Source organism: Salvelinus sp. IW2-2015, linkage group LG8 (assembly GCF_002910315.2).
Source record: "Salvelinus sp. IW2-2015 linkage group LG8, ASM291031v2, whole genome shotgun sequence".
Lineage (NCBI taxonomy): Eukaryota > Metazoa > Chordata > Actinopteri > Salmoniformes > Salmonidae > Salvelinus > Salvelinus sp. IW2-2015.
In genome coordinates, this window is record NC_036848.1 from 3,554,776 (window position 1) to 3,569,361 (window position 14,586).

The window sequence follows — 14,586 nt, forward strand, 5'->3', positions numbered from 1 at the left end:
ATCTGCTCTATCTCCTATTGTGTGTGTCTCTCTGTCCGTTTCCTCTCTCTCTCTCTCTGTGTCTCTCTCTCTCTATGTGTGTGTTCTCTCTCTCTTCTCTCTCTCTCTCTCGTTCTCTCTCTCTCTCGTTCTCTCTCTCTCTCTCAGTTCTCTCTCTTCTCTCTCTGTGTCTTCTCTCTCTATGTGTGTCTCTCTCTCTCTCTCTCTCTCTCTCTCTCGTTCTCTCTCTCTCTCGTTCTCTCTCTCTTTTTCTTCGTTCTCTCTCTCTCTCCCTCCCTCTCTCTCTCTCTGTGTGTGGTCTCTCCTCTCTCTAGCTGCGGCCCCTAAGTTGCGGCCGATGCGGGGCCAGTCTCTAATGGGGGGAGGAGACTGTATCTGAAGTGTGAGGCGTCAGGGAACCCCAGCCCCTCCTTCAGTGGTACAAAGGATGGCCGCGAGAACTCCAGAGGGGAAAAGACGTCAAAATCAAGACCAATAAGTGAGTCTCCAAGACCAGCCAACTCCAGTCACACATTCACACACAGCAAAGGCAAGAGGTTTCAAAAAATACTATTAGACACTTGTTTCTTTGAACAACCATTCATATTGACTCAAAGGAATCACTCTCACTCCATGTGTCTCTCTCCTCTCTCCCTCACTTATTTTCTGAAGGAAAAACTCCAAGGTCCAGATTCAACGAGCGAGGCTGGAGGATTCTGGAACTACACGTTGTGTGTTGAGAACACGCGGGCCAAGAAAACGCTAACGAGCGGCATCAGCGGCTCGCAGCCGTGAGTCCACAGACACCATCCCCACTCTGCCAGTATGACTTTCACACTCTTTCCACCTTCTTCATTAACTACCACAGACTCTGTTTTCCTTGACAACCACCATACTCTTTCTATCTTCCTTAGTTACCACCATGTTCATTCTCTCTTTCTTGACATTCCAACACGCAACGTTCTTTCCCTTTCTTCCTTAGTAACCATTTATTAACCCTCTCCATAGTGACCTTCTACACTTTCCTTCTCTTCCTTAGTTACCGCCATGCTCCGCCTCTTCCTTGCTGACCCCTACTCTACTCTCTCTCTCCTCCATATGGACCACTACTCTGTCTCCGGGCTCGAGTCACGCCCGGCCGTGTAACGACACAGAGAAGTCGTACTGTGTGAACGGTGGAGACTGTTATTTCATACACGGTATAAACCAACTGTCATGCAAGTAAGTGAGGGGTCCTGTCCTCCTGCTGTGTCTTCACTATGTGGCTTCAGCTGTGTGTTGTTGACCCTGTTAACCCAATCGCCAATCTCCTTCTCCAGACACAGAATGCAAGTGTCATCAAGCTCATTGTAAATTATCCTCTCAAGGATTAGTCTGGGTGCAACATTAAATGCTTCCCTGTTGATTGTAAACTCATTCTTCTCTCTTTCACCCCTCTGTTTCTCTTCCTCTCTACAAACATGATCTTTCCCCCATCTCTGATCTGTCCTCTTCTCGAAATCTAGGTGTCTTCCCCTCATCTCTTTCTTCTTCTTTCTCTTCCCTCTCTCTTTGTATTATTATCTCTCTCTCTAATAAATATCCAGCTCATTCCCAGGACAGTTGCTAGAATGGCTGCATGCTGTTAAATGATTTGTGTAGCCCAAAACATTTTTTTTTTTAACAAGCACCTCACTGAGGTAATAGGGTGGAATGCATTTACTTCTCCCAGGTCAACAAGCCCACAGACATCCTAAAAAACTAGTTATACCTTTGTCCGTTTTCGTACTGCGACAGACATCACCTAAAACTAGTTATACCTTGTTCCGTTTCGTACTACGCAGACAGCCTAAAAACTAGTTATACCTTGTTCCGTTTCGTACTACGACAGACAGCCTAAAAACTAGTTATACCTTGTTCCGTTTCGTACTAACGACAGAACAGCCTACAAACTAGACTTAGTATCCCTTGTTCTGTTACATACTGTGACAAACAGCCTATTTTAAAGATCTGAAGGAAAACCTTATGAGGTGTTTGGGTGCGTGGCTGATACCCTAACCTACACAGAACACTACACTGTCAGGCCTGTGGGAGGTAGATGTGTATCCAGCCATGTCACCGGTGAATTAAGGGTAGTTCTTCCTGATTGTGATGTGTGTGGTAGTTGTTGTGGAGAGAGACAGTGCTATTTTACCTTTATTTAACTAGGCAAGTCAGTTAAGAACAAATTATTTTTTCAATGATGGCCTAGAACCTGATCAAGGGTCAGAACAACATATTTTAACCTTGTCAGCTCGGGGATTCGAACTTTCAACCTTGCGGTTAGTAGTCCAACGCTCTAACACCTAGGACCCTGACCGCCACTAGGCTTACCCTGCTAGAGCTATGTTGTGACAGAGCTGCACGTAGAGAAACAGAGTTAGAGCTATGTTGTTGTTCTCTCTGAGCCAAGATTGCCAGTCTGTTTAGACAGAATCAGCACAGTTCTGAATGAACAAAGTAGACTAGCCTGGCGATGATGTGGCTCTGGCATTCTTTGTTAGAGGTTAGCAGTTCTCAGACAAATCCATTTCCCTCCAATCCTCCTTCAGCATCAGAGAGACAGAACAAGAGAATGAAATGGAGGAATGACATCATTCAGATGAGTGCTGGTTTATCCCTCTGTTGGAGATGAGTGGAGGCTTGTTTTTTTTAGCTTGTTCTCAAGGCTGACAAAAAGAGGGGAAGAGAGAGAGTGGGGAGATGGGAGAAGAGGGAGAGATGGAGATAGCAGGATATTGAGAGGGTGAGAGGGTGCGGAGAAAATATGAGAGAGAAAGAGGTGAGAGAGGGAGAGACAGCAGAGGGAGATCAAAGGGTTGGAGAGAATGAGAGGGATGGATGGTGAGGAGGAAGAGAAGGGAGGAGGAAGAGAGAGAGGAGTTAGCTGAGAGAGAGAGGAGAGAGAGAGGAGGAGAGAGAGAGCAGAGAGAGAGAGAGAGAGAAGAAGAGTGAAGAGAGATGAGAGGAGAGAAGCGGATCTGCTAGCCTGCATGCGTTGCCTTCAAGTGTCTCAGATCCACTTTGCTTTCTACTCTATTTATAACTGCATGGGAAATGCCTGAGTGGGCTGTTTTTGCCTTGAGTGAGGTTTCTTGTTTTATTGATCCAAAATGCACATGATGGTTGTGTCTTTGTACTGTATGAGGAAAAAATATTCTGCTGTGCAGTTTTTATGGCATTTTTATGAATATGCAGACCCTGTGAGACTAGTTGAACTGGAATGCTGTGTTTTAGAAAATAGGGATCAGGGATATGTACTGTGTTAGGGAGAATTATGCTGCCTGGAACTCCAACACTGTAATTACAGTGTAGTCCAATCCCCCACCTTTCTCTCCTAGATTGTTCATGAGGTCCTTCAGCAAAGGGGCGGGCTTCCTTACAGACTTTAAGCCTTTGCAGTTTTTCAAAGCCCAACCTCTATGAAAGTGCATATTGGGAAACAAACCCTGCTCCAGCAGTATTGTCTTAGGAGGTGTTTCTTGCTGTGCTTTCACTCTGACTCCTCCCACAACCTCCAGCCTTCCACATGCAATGATAGTCATAGCGTTTACTTCAAGTGATGATGTCATAAGGCAGATGCCCATACCACACAGAGTTTTCAAACCCAGAGTGCAAACATTGTGATACTCGGAAGAACACGCGCAAAGCAGACCAGACAGACTAATTGGGGTTTTGGGTTGGCAAGTCAGAGGGAGAAGGGGAAAAATGTCTTCCTTTGTTAGATAATATTCCCGTTATTCTAACGGCACAACCTGAACCTGTCCATGACTACAACCTCGTGAAAGTACACCATGACACGTTTTCATTTTTGTCCAAAAACACACTTTATGTCAAAGGATGTTTATGATGCGTCTGCCACAGTGTGCGAGTCAGCGCGACCACAAGCGGTTAAAACCCAAATGACGTTGTTTCTATGCATTCTATGCTAGCTAACGTCCGCCATGACGATGGCCTACAAGTTGATTCAGGATTTCTATTCGGAAGAAGCCGTCTTCTACATATCTTCATACTGTCTGTCTTTTGATAGGCCCTCTCTGTACCTCTGGTCACATACTGTAGGCGTGGTGCTCTGTTCTAACTCCGATGTTCTTCTGACTCTCTTTGTCCCTCCTCCCTTCCTCTCTCTCCCTCTCCTCTCTTATATGTACATCCCTCCTCCCGTCTTTCAACCTTACTTATTACTCCGCCTCCCTCCGTCCTCTCCTTCTGTGGCCTTGTTTCCCCCATCAGGTTCCAAACCATGACTATACAGTGATCGCTGCTCAAAATCCGTCAATGGCCCAAGGTTTTGTACCGTATGGTTCATTTCTCTCTGTCTGTCTGTCTCGTCTGTCTGTCTGTCTGTCTGCTCGTCGTCTGTCTGCTCTGTTGCTGACTTCGTCTTTCTGGTTCTGTCTTGTCTGCTCTGATCTGTACGGCTGTGTCTGTCTGTCATGTCTTTCTGTCTGTCTGGTCTGTCTGTCTGTCTGTCGTCTGTCTGTCTGTCTGTCTGTCCTGTCTGTCAGCTCTGTCTGTCCGTCCTCAATTGGCGAACACTGCTGCATGCCTCTGGAGGGTGTACTACAGTACCTGTGTGTGTGTTTGACCTCTTTCTCCCCTCTCTCGTCCTATGACGAAATCTCGCGTCTGGACGTCCGGCCGCCCAACAAACCTCCCGCTTGACCCTATCCCCTCCTCTCTTCTCCAGACCATTTCCGGATTACGCTTCTCTACCTCGCTCATCAACTCGCATCCGTTGACGCTGGCTACGTCCCTTCCGCCTTCAAGAGAGCGAGAAGTTGCACCCCTTCTAAAAAACTACAACTGCCGTCCCTCTGATGTCAAACAACTACAGACCAGTATCCCTTCTTTTCTTTTCTCTCCAAAAACTCTTCGAACGTGCGTCCTTAGGCCAACTCTCCTCTATTCTCTGCTCACGAATACCTTCTTTATCCAAATGCAGTCAGTTTCAAGACTAGTCATCAACTGAGACGCTCTTCTCGTGTACGAGGCCGCTCCCGCCACTTAAAAAGCTAACTCTCTTCATCTCTCTTTTGTCTTTTTCTCTCTCTCTCTCGTTCTCTCTCTCTCTCGTTCTCTCTCTCTCTCCCTCCCTCTCTCTCTCTCTGTGTGTGTCTCTCTCTCTCTAGCTGCGGCCCCTAAGTTGCGGCCGATGCGGGGCCAGTCTCTAATGGAGGGGGAGAGGCTGTATCTGAAGTGTGAGGCGTCAGGGAACCCCAGCCCCTCCTTCCAGTGGTACAAAGATGGCCGAGAACTCCAGAGGGGAAAAGACGTCAAAATCAAGACCAATAAGTGAGTCTCAGAGACCAGCCAACCTCCAGTCACACATTCACACACAGCAAAGGCAAGAGGTTCCAAAAATACTATAGACACTTGTTTCTGTTTTGAACAACCATTCATATTGACTCAAAGGAATCACTCTCACTCCATGTGTCTCTCTCCTCTCTCCCTCACTTATTTTCTGAAGGAAAAACTCCAAGGTCCAGATCAACCGAGCGAGGCTGGAGGATTCTGGGAACTACACGTGTGTGGTTGAGAACACGCTGGGCCAAGAAAACGCTACGAGCGGCATCAGCGTCCAGAGCCGTGAGTCCACAGACACCATCCCCACTCTGCAGTATGACTTTCACACTCTTTCCACCTTCTTCATTAACTACCACAGACTCTGTTTTCCTTGACAACCACCATACTCTTTCTATCTTCCTTAGTTACCACCATGTTCATTCTCTCTTTCTTGACATCCACCACGGCAACGTTCTTTCCCTTTCTTCCTTAGTAACCATTTATTAACCCTCTCCATAGTGACCTCTACACTTTCCTTCTCTTCCTTAGTTACCGCCATGCTCCGCCTCTTCCTTGCTGACCCCTACTCTTACTCTCTCTCCTCCATAGTGACCACTACTCTGTCTCCGGGCTCGAGTCACGCCCGGCGCTGTAACGACACAGAGAAGTCGTACTGTGTGAACGGTGGAGACTGTTATTTCATACACGGTATAAACCAACGTGGTCATGCAAGTAAGTGAGGGGTCCTGTCTCCTGCTGTGTCTGTCACTATGTGGCTTCAGCTGTGTGTTGTTGACCCTGTTAACCCAATCGCCAATCTCCTTCTCCAGACACAGAATGCCAGTGTCATCAAGCTCATTGTAAATTATCCTCTCAAGGATTAGTCTGGGTGCAACATTAAAATGCTTCCCTGTTGATTGTAAACTCATTCTTCTCTCTTCACCCCTCTGTTTCTCTTCCTCTCTACAAACATGAATCTTTCCCCCACTCTGATCTGTCCTCTTCTCGAAATCTAGGTGTCTTCCCCTCATCTCTTCTTCTTCTTTCTCTTCCCCTTCTCTTTGTATTATTATCTCTCTCTCTAATAAATATCCAGCTCATTCCAGACAGTTGCTAGAATGGCTGCAGCTGTTAAATGATTTTGTAGCCCAAAACATTTTTTTTTAAACAAGCACCTCACTGAGGTAATGAGGTGGAATGCATTTACTTCTCCCAGGTCAACAAGGCCCCACAGACATCCTAAAAACTAGTTATACCTTGTTCCGTTTCGTACTGCGACAGACATCTAAAAACTAGTTATACCTTGTTCCGTTTCGTACTACGACAGACAGCCTAAAAACTAGTTATACCTTGTTCCGTTTCGTACTACGACAGACAGCCTACAAACTAGACTTAGTTATACCTTGTTCTGTTACATACTGTGACAAACAGCCTATTTTAAAGATCTGAAGGAAAACCTTATGAGGTGTTTGGGTGCTGGCTGATACCCTAACCTACACAGAACACTACACTGTCAGGCTGTGGGAGGTAGATGTGTATCCAGCCATGTCACCGGTGAATTAAGGGTAGTTCTTCCTGATTGTGAGTTGTGTGTCTGAGTTGTGTGGAGAGAGACAGTGCTATTTTACCTTTATTTAACTAGGCAAGTCAGTTAAGAACAAATTATTATTTTCAATGATGGCCTAGGAACCTGATCAAGGGCAGAACAACATATTTGTACCTTGTCAGCTCGGGGATTCGAACTTTCAACCTTGCGGTTAGTAGTCCAACGCTCTAACCACTAGGCAACCCTGCCGCCCACTAGGCTACCCTGCTAGAGCTATGTTGTGACAGAGCTGCACGTAGAGAAACAGAGTTAGAGCTATGTTGTGTTCTCTCTGAGCCAAGATGCCAGTCTGTTTAGACAGATCAGCACAGTTCTGAATGAACAAAGTAGACTAGCCTGGCGATGATGTGGCTCTGGCATTCTTTGTTAGAGGTTAGCAGTTCTCAGACAAATCCATTTCCCTCCAATCCTCCTTCAGCATCAGAGAGACAGAACAAGAGAATGAAATGGAGGAATGACATCATTCAGATGAGTGCTGGTTTATCCCTCTGTGGAGATGAGTGGAGGCTGTTTTTCTTTAGCTTGTTCTCAAGGCTGACAAAAAGAGGGGAAGAGAGAGAGTGGGGAGATGGGAAAGAGGGAGAGATGGAGATAGCAGGATATTGAGAGGGTGAGAGGGTGCGAGAAGAATAATGAGAGAAAGAGGTGAGAGAGGGAGAGACAGAGAGGGAGATCAAAGGGTTGAAGAATGAGGAGGAAGTAGTGAGAGAGAGAAGGAGAAAGAGAGAAGAGTAAGAGAGAGAAAGAGAGAGAGAGAGAGAAGAAACAGACGGAGGAAGAAGGGACGGCGGCGCGCGAAAAAAAAAAAGAACGGCGGGGGTAAGTTAGAGGGAAGAGAAGAGGAGAGAGGAGAGAGAGGAGGAAATCTGCCTAGCCTGCCCATCGCCTCAAGTGTCTCAGATCCACTTTGCTTCTACTCTATTTATAACTGCATGGGAAATTGCTGAGTGGGCTCTTCTCTTCCAAGGAAGAGGTTCTTGCTTTAATTGATCCAAAATGCACATTGATGTTGTGTCTTTGGTACTGTATGAGGAAAAAATATCTCCTGTGCAGTTTTATGCATTTTATGAATATGCAGACCCTGTGAGACTAGTTGAACTGAATGCTGTTTTAGAAAATCAGGGATCAGGATATGTATGTGTTAGGGAGAATTATGCTGCCTGGACTCACACTGTAATTACAGTGTAGTCCAATCCCCCACCTTTCTCTCCTAGATGTCAATGAGGTCCTTCAGCAAAGGGGGGGCTTCCTTACAGACTTAGCCTTTGCAGTTTTTCAAGCCCAACCTCTATGAAAGTGCATATTGGGAAACAAACCCTGTCCAGCAGTTATGTCTAGGAGGTGTTTCTGCTGTTGCTTTCAGCTCTGACTCCTCCCACACCTTCCAGCCTTCCACATGCAATGATATCATAGCGTTTACTTCATAGTGATGATGTCATAGCAATGCCCATACACCACAGAGTTTTCAAACCCAGAGGTGCAACATTGTGATACTTCCGGAAACACGTCGCAAAGCAGACCAGACAGACTAGATTGGGGTTTGGGGTTTGGCAAGTCAATGGGAGAAGGGAAAAATGTGTCCTTTGTTGTTAATATTCCCGTATTCTAACGGCACAACCTGAACCTGTCATGACTACAACCTCGTGAAAGTTACACACTGACACGTTTTCATTTTTGTCAAAAACAACTTTATGTCAAAGGAGTTTTATTTGATGGTCTGCACATGTGCAGTTCAGCGCGACACAAGCGTTAAACCCAATGACGTGTTTCTATGCATTCTATGCTAGCTAACGTCGCCATGACATGGCCTACAAGTGTGATCAGGGATTTCTATTGGAGAAGCCGTTTCTACATATCTTCATACTGTACTGTCTTTGATAGCCCTCTCTGTACCTCTGTCACATACTGTTAGGTTGTGCTCTGTTTCTAACTCCATGTTCTCTGCTCTCTTGTGTCCCTCCTTCCCTCCCTCTCTCCCTCCCTCCTCTTATATGTACTCCCTCCTCCGTCTCTCAACCTACTATTTTCTCCTTCCTCCCTCCGTCCTCTCCTTCTGTGGCTTGTTTCCCCCATCAGGTGTCCAAATGACTATACAGGTGATCGCTGTCAAAAATCCGTCATGGCAGGTTTTTACAGTATGTTCATTTCCTCCTGTCTGTCTGTCTGTCTGTCTGTCTGTCTGTCTGTCTGTCTGTCTGTCTGTCTGTCTGTCTGTCTGTCTGTCTGTCTGTCTGTCTGTCTGTCTGTCTGTCTGTCTGTCTGTCTGTCTGTCTGTCTGTCTGTCTGTCTGTCTGTCTGTCTGTCTGTTTATTGGGAACCTGCTGCATGCTCTGGAGGTGGATACCTACAGTACCTGTGTGTGTGTGTGTGTGTGGGGGGGGGGGGGGGGGGTGCATGCCTCTATGTCTATCCCTTTCCTGTTGCCATTCCTTTCACCTTCCTCTGCTGCACTATATGTCCTACCTGGAGCTGGTCCTTTACACAGAGGGAGTTAACCAGTAGACCCTTAATATATGGACAGAGGTGCATGCAGAGAGACACCAACAGAGTTAACACATAGGTTCCTATGCATGCCCTCCTGATCATGTGCTACACAATATGCTGCAGTAGAGATTGGATAATGATACAGTGAATGTCATTTACAGGGTGCACCTGATATGCAGCTTGGATGGCTTGATGCAATGCTTGATGCGAAGACCTGTAGTTATCTGTGATGTTCTGACTAGATGTTAGTACAGTAGTCCTGCTGCAGATGGGCAACTGATAACCCATTGTCATAATATTTCCTGAGAGCTCATCCTAAATCAGTTCTGATATTCAAATCATTCAAATGTATGGTTTGTTTGCCCCATCAACGTTCTGTTTACCTGTGTGACCAGTTCTTTGCCATGGAAGTATAGTACAGTGCACAGAGTATAGTAGCTGGGAGTAAAGCACTTTGAACTAGTTTGTCATCGTTCTTCCCTAATGGGAGCACAATATGAATATATACATACTACATACTGTAGTAGCTGTAACGTAAATCCGGGACACTTCAATTAGTCTGATATGTTACGTTTCGTACAATATGTATTCCTTTGTGGATGTCCATAATCAATTTCGTATGATATGTTACGAATTACAATTTATACAATATGTAGACGAATTTGCAAAACATGAGATATGTTACAAAATACAATTTGTTGTGGCTAACGTTAGCTAGTTGGCTAATGATAACGTTAGCTAGGTGGCTAATGTTAGCTAGTCTAGTGGTTAGGGTTAAGGTTAGGAGTTAGGTTAAAGGGTTAAGGTTAGGGTTAGGGAAGGGTTAGCTAACACGCTAAAAAGTAGTAAGTACAGTCGTGGTTTTGAGTATGACACAAATATTAAGTTTGCTGCTTCAGTCTCTTTAGATATTTTTTGTCAGATGTTACTATGGAATACTAAAGTATAATTACAAGCATTTCATGAGTGTCAAAGGCTTTTATTGACAATTACATGAAGTTGATGCAAAGAGTCAATATTTGCAGTGTTGACCCTTCTTTTTCAAGAATTTGTGGGTTTTTGTTTGTCCACCCGCCTCTTGAGGATTGACCACAAGTTCTCAATGGGATTGAGGTCTGGGGAGTTTCCTGGCCATGGACCCAAAATATCGATGTTTTGTTCCCCGAGCCACTTAGTTATCACTTTTGCCTCATGGCAAGGTGCTCCATCATGCTGGAAAAGGCATTGTTCGTCACCAAACTGTTCCTGAATGGTTGGGAGAAGTTGCTCTCGGAGGATGTGTTGGTACCATTCTTTATTCATGGCTGTGTTCTTAGGCAAAATTGTGAGTGAGCCCACTCCCTTCGCTGAGAAGCAACCCCACACATAAATGGTCTCAGGATGTTTTACTGTTGGCATGACACAGGACTGATGGTAGCGCTCACCTTGTCTTCTCTGGACAAGCTTTTTTCCGGATGCCCCAAACAATCAGAAAGGGGATTCATCAGAGAAAATGACTTTACCCCAGTCCTCAGCAGTCCAATCCCTGTACCTTTTGCAGAATATTAGTCTGCCCCTGATGTTTTTCCTGGAGAGAAGTGGCTTCTTTGCTGCCCTTCTTAACATCAGGCCATCCTCCAAAAGTCTTYGCCTCACTGTGCGTGCAGATGCACTCACACCTGCCTGCTGCCATTCCTGAGCAAGCTCTGTACTGGTGGTGCCCCGATCCCGCAGCTGAATCAACTTCAGGAGATGGTCGTGGCGCTTGCTGGACTTTCTTGGGCGCCCTGAAGCCTTCTTCACAACAATTGAACCGCTCTCCTTGAAGTTCTTGATGATCCGATAAATGGTTGATTTAGGTGCAATCTTACTGGCAGCAATATCCTTGCCTGTGAAGCCCTTTTTGTGCAAAGCAATGATGACAGCACATGTTTCTTTGCAGGTAACCATGGATGACAGAGGAAGAACAATGATTCCAAGCACGACCCTCCTTTTGAAGCTTCCAGTCTGTTATTTGAACTCAATCAGCATGACAGAGTGATCTCCAGCCTTGTCCTCGTCAACACTCACACCTGTGTTAACGAGAGAATCACTGACATGATGTCAGCTGGTCCTTTTGTGGCAGGGCTGAAATGCAGTGGAAATGTTTTTTTTTGGAGTCAATTCATTTGCATGGCAAAAAAGGACTTTGCAGTGAATTGCAATTCATCTGATCACTCTACATAACATTCTGGAGTATATGCAAATCGCCATCATACAAACTGAGGCAGCAGACTTTGTGAAAATTTATATTTGTGTCATTCTCAAAACTTTTGGCCACTACTGTAGTTGCAAAGTTGCTAATTAGCTAAAATGCTAAAGTTGTCCGTGATGAGATTTGAACACGCAACCTTTGGATTGCTAGACATTCGTGTTATACGCTTATCCATACACCCTGATCAACTACCATGCTTATAGTTTTTGAGTTAAGTTATCTTCTGTTCTATGAAATCATAACGAACGTATCATATCATACTAATTTGAGTGTCACAGATTTACATTTACTATGTTACGTCTAATCTATGAGACCAGGTTGTTTTATCAGGGGTGGCATCATACAAGTAAATTAAGGGCACACCTTTTTCTACTGGTGCTCACGCTGTAAAATAGAAAACACTGTCATACTTTATCATAATAATTTCAGGAAAAAAAAGACCAGATAGAAGCTATAGGGTGACAATGTGATAAAAAATACTATTTTCAGTAAACACAAGAAACAATGAGAGACACAATTAGAACATGTCATTAATCTGTCGACCTACAAAGCTGCTCCCATTTCTGTGCCAACCAGCCTCATCTCCAAAACGTTGGAAAGTAACAAATTGCTTTTTTATCTTGTTTTATTTGTTCATTTTTTTGTCCACAAAAAAAAATAGTTTACCCCAGAAATGAGGTCTAGTAAATATGGCAGTAAGTGAAGTGGCTGTCTCTGTCTCTGTCTCTGTCTCTGCATGTCTCCTGCCTGCTTCCCTCTCTCTTTTATTAGTTATGCTTCTTTCTTTCCTTTCCTTTCGTTTCTGGGGTCACAGAGCTGCGGCTGTCTGCGTTGTCTGTCTGTTACTGGACGTGGCACCTGCTAATCACGATTATTATGTCACCAAAAGAATCCATACTAACCTCATGGTTTAGTATCTACTATCTATATATCTATGTTCCAATGTAGACRATCACTMTCTGAAACTTKTTCTCTTTCCTTTTCATTGTGTCCAACTTTCTGCGTTGGCAGAGCATCTTGGAATTGAATTTATGGGTATGGAACAATTATTCATTTGAATGTATATTGTTAATTTTAAGAGTTGCCAATATCCTCTCACAGTCACACATTACTACTACCATCTCTCTAGAACCAATAGCTCTTCTCTGATCTGTCGATCTGTCACTTGCCCACTAACCTACCAGGTCCAAAGACACTTGTCAATCTGCATGCATGCTAGCCCTCTCTCTCAATTATAGAAAACCTTGAAACTAAGCTTTGTTGTACACGCCATTATGTTACTGTATAGAGAGGGAGACAGCAAAGCCACAGACATGTTGATGATGGAGAGGAAGACACTGTGGAAGCAGAAGGTATGAGGCTACATTATGAGTGAAGCTTTTGAGTCACAGAGAGACAAACTGGCGAGAAATGTGCTGATGGTTATATATCAGTAACACCACACCTGAAACAATAGACAGCGTCCCATAAGACTATCTTCCATAGAGACAGCCACTGGTAGGTGGTRGGTCCAGCATTCCCCAGTTGATTGGCATTGAATCAGAGGCTCCTGCAAGTGATAGTGACCTAGCTCCTTCAGTAGCAGCCAACCACCAATCTCATTCCCTATCAGTCCCCTCTTCTGTGACACACATACAATGCCAGGCTAAGGCTCTCTAGACAGCACCCCAGTCCCCCTACCTTTAGCACTAAAAGCCCCACCACCACCCCATTTTAGACACCCCCTCCCCACACCTTCCCAGCCCCTCTTCCTCCACCGTCTGGCCGTCTCCTCTTTCCATCTTCCTTTTTCTTTCTTTCTTTCTTTCTTTCTTTCTTTCTTTCTTTCTTTCGTTCCCCCTCTCTCCGTGTTCTGTTTGTTTTACTCTGTCATTGTGACTTATCTGCTGACAATGTTCTGCCACAATGAGCCTTCTGCTCATTGGTCAGTCAAACACCATCAGAACACCTGACAGGGAGGTATTCATAAAGCTTCACCATGACAACAGAGATTCTAGACACTTTTGATTTGACACAAACGATCAGAAAACCACATTAAACCTTGCAAAATAATGATAACTCTCATGCAAAAGCTGCATTATATTTCCCTCGTTAACGTATGAAGACTGAGTAATCTGTGAGTTCTATATCCGTAGGTTCTCTGGTCAATTTAAACGTGTTTATTTAGTTGCCGGTGAGTTTTATAAATATCCCCAAACCATTGTGGTGTTTTTGCTCTAAAATGCTTTTTTTCTTACGATTATCATCTGATTCCATCATACAGGCATGTGTCCTTAGACCTCTTTGACATACATTCCAAAGAAATTATGATACATTAGTGCACGTAGGGAAAGCAGAGGGGAAATCCAGACCAACCACACATTGCAACATGGAGGTCTATGTAGAATGAGGCCTAGTTTCTAGGAGATTGTTTGAACTTGACATACAGTAAACCGACAGAAGCTAGTATTACCAGTAAAAAAAGTCTACTAGAGGTTAACTGTTGGACGTTGTAAGTTGAACTGTTACATGCTTGAACATGTGTGAAACAGGACAAATATAAGCACCTCCTAACTGAAACAGCCTATGTTGTGGCTAAGCCACTGTTAACCTACAGGGTTAATACCATCACGGTTTTGGTTTGTCTAAGGTTAGCACTATTAAGGTGAAGGAGGAACACCATTGATTACTTTTAGGGAGGTTAGATGTCATAGGTCAGTGATGTCAGAGTATGGAGGGAAAGGGGAGGAGCTGAGTTAGCTTTTGTTTGAATATTCCTGTAGAGTAGCGCTCACATGTATGTGTATTTGTGTGTGTTTGTGTGTGTGTGTGTGTGTGTGTGTGTGGTGTGTGTGTGTGTGTGTGTGTGTGTGTGTGTGTGTGTGTGTGTGTGTGTGTGTGTGTGTGTGTGTGTGTGTGTGTGTGTGTGTGTGTGCGTGCGTGCCGTGCGTGCGTGCGTGCTTGTGTGTGTGTGTGGTGGCTTGCGTACCCCGTGTGTGTG

The 14,586-nt window shown here is 44.7% G+C and overlaps 2 protein-coding genes across 2 annotated transcripts in view; one reads left to right on the top strand and one right to left on the bottom strand.

Annotated features, from left to right (window-relative positions):
* The window catches only part of LOC111967249 (cathepsin F), a 110,371-nt gene that overhangs the window by 28,293 nt on the left and 67,492 nt on the right, over nt 1-14,586 (bottom strand). The window lies entirely within an intron of this gene.
* Nucleotides 1-14,586, top strand: part of LOC111967248 (pro-neuregulin-2, membrane-bound isoform-like) — a 37,904-nt gene that overhangs the window by 17,557 nt on the left and 5,761 nt on the right. The window contains exons 2-7 of the mRNA XM_023992131.2: nt 5,130-5,292; nt 5,468-5,586; nt 5,893-6,006; nt 6,120-6,126; nt 8,966-9,024; nt 12,618-12,641. Coding sequence (XP_023847899.1) covers nt 5,130-5,292; nt 5,468-5,586; nt 5,893-6,006; nt 6,120-6,126; nt 8,966-9,024; nt 12,618-12,641 — 486 coding nt within the window. The remainder of the gene's footprint in view (nt 1-5,129; nt 5,293-5,467; nt 5,587-5,892; nt 6,007-6,119; nt 6,127-8,965; nt 9,025-12,617; nt 12,642-14,586) is intronic.